We start from the raw sequence: 6,000 nt of genomic DNA, 5'->3' as shown, positions 1-6,000 counted from the left end.
TTCACCAGTGCCAGCTGCCGTAGATCAATGGCTCTCAACCCTGGGTTGTGTCTCAACCCCTTTGTGTCTCCAGCAGCAGGGTTGAGAACCCACTGCTGTAGATAAGGGGAGTTCGTCTGCTGTCTGCCTAAAAAGTCCTTACTTCCCCAGAGAGAGAGAGAGAGAGAGAGAGAGAGAGAGAGAGAGAGAGAGAGAGAGAGAGAGAGAGAGAGAGAGAGAGAGAGAGAGAGAGAGAGAGAGAGAGAGAGAGAGAGAGAGAGAGAGAGAGAGAGAGAGAGAGAGAGAGAGAGAGAGAGAGAGAGAGAGAGAGAGAGAGAGAGAGAGAGAGAGGAGAAATGATATGTGTGCATCAGGTTTATTCTTCAGTTACCAGTTGACCAGATGGTGAGTGTATGTGTGTGAGGTGGTCAGATAAGGAGAAACCAGCAGGTTTAAGCCATCTGGGAAAAGGACTCCCATGGGTACAATAGTCTTATAACAAAATCAAAACACCATCATCTTAATTTATTTTTAAGTACAGTACCAAACATTCATACAACATGTATTTATATCATATTTAGGTAGTACATTAGGAGTTATTTGAGAGAGTGGACAGTCTCTAACATGGCTACCAGTTTGGCCTACTGTTGATGCTGCAACTGGCTCTGCCACCTGTGACTGCTCTGGACTGGCTCCTCACAGAGCCACCATGCCTTCTTCTCTGGTCCACACTGCTGGTTTCACAGAGCTACCATGCCTGTCTGTTTCCTTCTTCTCTGGTCCACACTGCTGGTTTCACAGAGCCACCATGCCTGTCTGTTTCCTTCTTCTCTGGTCCACACTGCTGGTTTCACAGAGCCACCATGTCTGTCTGTTTCCTTCTTCTCTGGTCCACACTGCTGGCTCTCTTCATCTGGTACACCACCTCAGCTGCCTCATCAGAGAGGGCCTGGGAGCAAACACAGGGAGCGGGGTCAGGTGAGTGTGTGTGTGTGTGTGGACTAGACATACGTTTACGGGAGTAGACTCAGAGGCCTTGGTCTTGCTCTCGTCTTGGAGAAATTGAGAGAGAGGGCATGGCAGGAAGAGCGATATGGGGGGAAAGAGAGAAAGATATTACACAATAGATTTAGCACAGTGACACAATGAGGATATCCACATTTGTGTAGTAGGAGGTATTTCTATCCTGAGGCAAATGTCTCTCTTTCATTCTCTCTCTCAATGTCTTGAAAACTATCCTTTTGCCTCAGGAAGTTCGATAATTCTGTGAAAGAGCAAGGGAGAGAGAGAGAGTGATAGAGAGACAGAGTTTGATTGATTTAATTTATTGATTGTTTGATCAATTAAAGGTCCAATGCAACTGTTTTTATCTCAATTTAATTTCTGGGTTCTGTGATTGTTTTAAAACTAAAATGTAAATAGCAAAAAAGCAATTTCTCAAGCAAGAATTTAGTTAGGACTGTCTGGGAGTGGTCTGAGTGGGGAGGGGAAAACTGAAAACGAGCTGTTATTGGCAGAGCGGTTTGGAACTCTCTTTCTTATTGGTCTATTAAAGTGGAACGGACAGTATTTTAGCAACATTAAATCTGATTAAAATCTGTTAATTTACAACCCCAGGAAAAATATGACATAAAAATAAAAAATAATCTAACTGGAGAGCACTAAGATATGGTCATTTTCACGTTTTCTGAAATTCTTAGAATGTTTGGGGATTACATATTCTAAGACATATGTGAAAAATCTATTGCAATGTAGAGTGGGAAAGATATTCTATACTAATATAGAGTGGGAAAGATATTCTATACTAATATAGAGTGGGAAAGCGATTCTATACCAATATAGAGTGGGAAAGATATTCTATACCAATATAGAGTGGGAAAGATATTCTATACTAATATAGAGTGGGAAAGCGATTCTATACCAATATAGAGTGGGAAAGATATTCTATACCAATATAGAGTGGGAAAGATATTCTATACTAATATAGAGTGGGAAAGCGATTCTATACCAATATAGAGTGGGAAAGCGATTCTATAGCAATATAGAGTGGGAAAGCGATTCTATACCAATATAGAGTGGGAAAGATATTCTATACCAATATAGAGTGGGAAAGCGATTCTATAGCAATATAGAGTGGGAAAGCGATTCTATACCAGTATAGAGTGGGAAAGCGATTCTATACCAGTATAGAGTGGGAAAGCGTAATTTGGGTAATTAATAGATACTACAGTAAATAAAAACCTAATAAAAACATCTGTCTCGTCCAGGACTGGACGCAGACCACATGCACCATAGCCAATCAGAGCTGCAGTAGGCCTTTATGCAAATAATGCCATTTGCCACACAGGTCTACCATCATTCACAATGGACTGGATTGTGTGTTTACAGGAAGTAGGGCCTGTCATCATTCACTTTGAACTGGACTGTGTGTTTACAGGAAGTAGGTCCTGCCATCATTCATGTTGAACTGGACTGTGTGTTTACAGGAAGTAGGGCCTGTCATCATTCACTTTGAACTGGACTGTGTGTTTACAGGAAGTAGGGCCTGTCATCATTCACTTTGAACTGGACTGTGTGTTTACAGGCAGTAGGACCTGCCATCATTGACTTTGAACTGGACTGTGTGTTTACAGGCAGTAGGGCCTGTCATCATTCACTTTGAACTGGACTGTGTGTTAACAGGAAGTAGGTCCTGCCATCATTCATGTTGAACTGGACTGTGTGTTTACAGGAAGTAGCAACATCGTGACTTTAGATCATTAGAACACATTTGCTAAAAGCCACAGAATACACTTGAATGGATATCTCGAAATATGTAAACACCACGGTAGTCATCTTATTTTGGGGAATTTTACAATCCTGTTGATCAAACAACCATGAAACGGTAGGCTCTCTCTCCCTCAGTTATACACATCAACAACAACAAGATCAACAACTAATGCTAGCCAAAACAAGATGAGCAAAAATCTAATGAAGAAACATTAGATAAACCCTCTCAAACTTTTTCAGTTAGTTGGCCGTCAAAATTGCACTGATAAACGACGGGGAATAGTAGCCTCCTCGTCCTTCTGCTGCTTGCCTGCCAATGCACGCTTGTCCCAACCAAGCACCCAAGCTAACTGGCTAAAGTTGGCTAGCTTGTTAGCTACTTCTAGACATAAATGAGAACACATCACTCTGACCGTTTTATTCGCCGTAGCAGAGCTGGTTAGGATGTTTACATGTTATCTAAGAGCATTCGTGACTAACTATTTTTTTTTTACGTTTACAGACACATATGTGGTGGGTTGGTAGGTGCATCAGTTATTCTACACTCAGACGAGAGTGCTCTGAAATCGGAGTAGATAGCATATCTCTTGCTTTAGCAAATTCACTCTGGCTAACTAAATAACAGTCGTTCAAGTTCTTGCTCGGTGACCAAATGACACCTGCATCTCTAGCTGTGTAAAGCCACTGAAAAATAATATGAGGGGGGAAAAGGCACTCACATCTTTCCAATGGCACTCACATCTTCCAATGGCACTCACATCTTTCCAATGGCACTCACATCTTTCCAATGGCACTCACATCTTTCCAATGGCACTCACATCTTTCCAATGGCACTCACATCTTTCCAATGGCACTCACATCTTCCAATGGCACTCACATCTTCCAATGGCACTCACATCTTTCCAATGGCACTCACATCTTTCCAATGGCACTCACATCTTCCAATGGCACTCACATCTTCCCAATGGCACTCACATCTTTCCAATGGCACTCACATCTTTCCAATGGCACTCACATCTTTCCAATGGCACTCACATCTTCCAATGGCACTCACATCTTCCAATGGCACTCACATCTTTCCAATGGCACTCACATCTTTCCAATGGCACTCACATCTTTCCAATGGCACTCACATCTTCCAATGGCACTCACATCTTTCCAATGGCACTCACATCTTCCAATGGCATCCTGCTAGCAGCTAGCTAGCTAGCTATCTAGTTAACGTTAGGCTTCATGTTTTTAGCTTCCGACACAAATAGATATGCTATTTAGCCTATTAGCCACGTTATGATTGACTTGTGATCGTTGCACTTTGCTAGTTTTCATTGTATTGACATTCCCGGCCATCTACAGCACCTGATGTCACAGGAAGGCCAAAAAGATCATCAAGGACATCAACCACCTGAGCCACTGCCTGTTCACCTCGCTATCATCCAGAAGGCGAGGTCAGTACAGGTGCATCAAAGCTGGGACCGAGAGACTGAAAAACAGCTTCTCTCAAGGCCATCAGACTGTTAAATAGCCATCACTAGCTGGATACCACCCAGTTACTCAACCCTGCACCTTAGAGGCTGCTGCCCCATATACATAGATATAGGGCCTTTAGACAGACAGACAGACAGACAGACAGACAGACCACCTGGGAGTCTGTGGTGAGGTCGTCACAGATGGTTGTCATGGTATCGATCCAGTTTCCGTAGATACTGTCCTCCTTTGGGTTGGACCTCTGCTCACTGGAGACAAGAGGTTATAGGGTTAACACACACACACACACACACACACACACACACACACACACAGTTGAAGTCGGTAGTTTACATACACTTAGGTTGGAGTCATTAAGACTTGTTTTTCAACCACTCCATACATTTCTTGTTAACAAACTATAGTTTTGGCAAGTCGGTTAGGACATCTACTTTGTGCATGACACAAGTAATTTTTCCAGCAATTGTTTACAGACAGATAATTTCACTTATCATTCACTGTATCACAATTCCAGTAGGTCAGAAGTTTAAATACACTAAGTTGACTGTGCCTTTAAACAGCTTGGAAAATTCCAGAAAATGATGTCATGGCTTTAGAAGCTTCTGATAGGCTAATTGACATCATTTGAGTCAATTGGAGGTGTACCTGTGGATGTATTTCAAGGCCTACCTTCAAACTCAGTGCCTCTTTGCTTGACATCATGGGAAAATAAAAAAAAAATCAGCCAAGACCTCAGAAAAAAAATGGAAGACCTCCACAAGTCTGGTTCATCATTGGGAGCAATTTCCAAACGCCTGAAGGTATCTCGTTCATTTGTACAAACTGTAGTACGCAAGTATAAACACCATGGGACCACACAGCCGTCATACCGCTCAGGAAGGAGACGCATTCTGTCTCCTAGAGATGAACACCGGCATCCATAGCAGCTTAATGTGTTACCTTCACTCACCAACACAAAGCGGGCCAACAAATGGATTGTCAGAGACAGATACATGCAAAAAATGTGGTCATTTCAAGGACAAGCAGACTGGGTATGTCCTTTATAAAGGCAGTGAGAAAGACTACCTATTCTCTCATAACATTTCCATGTGTGTGTGTGTAACTCTTCTATATCGACATAACCTGAAAGGCTGCTCAGCAAGGAAGAAGTCACTGCTCCAATCTAAAAACCGACTACGGTTTGCAACTGCCCATGGGGACAAGGATTGTACTTTTTAGAGAAATGTCCTCTGGTCTGATGAAACGAAAATAGAACTGTTTGGCCATAATGACCGTTGTTATGTTTGGAGGAAAAAGGGGGAGAATTGCAAACCGAAGAACACCATCCCAACCGTGAAGCACGCAGGTGGCAGCATCATGTTGTGGGGGTGCTTTGCTGCAGGAGGGACTGGTGCACTTCACAAAATAGATGGTATCATGAGGATGGAAAATGATGTGGATATATTGAAGCAACATCTCAAGACATCAGTCAGGAAGTTAAAGTTTGGTCGAGAACAGGTCTTTCAAATGGACAACAACCCCAAGCATACTTCCAAAGTTGTGTCAAAATGGCTTAAGGACAACAAAGTCAAGGTATTGGAGGGGTCATCACAAAGCCCTGACCTCAATCCCATAGAAAATGTGTGGGCAGAACTGAAAAAGCGTGTGCGAGCAAGGAGGCCTACAAACCTGACTCAGTTACACCAGCTCTGTCAGGAGGAATGGGCCAAAATTCACCCAACTTATTGTGGGAAGCTTGTTGAAGGCTACCCGAAACATTTGATTCAA

At 42.8% G+C, this 6,000-nt stretch overlaps 1 protein-coding gene across 1 annotated transcript in view; it reads right to left on the bottom strand.

Annotated features, from left to right (window-relative positions):
* Nucleotides 1–489: 489 nt before the first annotated feature.
* The window catches only part of si:dkey-9k7.3 (circularly permutated Ras protein 1), a 29,980-nt gene continuing 24,469 nt past the window's right edge, over nt 490–6,000 (bottom strand). Inside the window, 2 exon segments of the mRNA XM_090214919.1 lie at nt 490–928; nt 4,385–4,481. Of these exon segments, the coding sequence (XP_090071045.1) occupies nt 830–928; nt 4,385–4,481 (196 nt within the window). The 3' untranslated portion in view covers nt 490–829.

The sequence above is a fragment of the Oncorhynchus mykiss genome, chromosome 21 (assembly GCF_057628025.1).
Source record: "Oncorhynchus mykiss isolate SJ-2025 chromosome 21, ASM5762802v1, whole genome shotgun sequence".
NCBI lineage: Eukaryota > Metazoa > Chordata > Actinopteri > Salmoniformes > Salmonidae > Oncorhynchus > Oncorhynchus mykiss.
The sequence above is the reverse complement of the archived record's forward strand: the minus strand, read 5'-3'. Positions and strand labels throughout refer to the sequence as shown.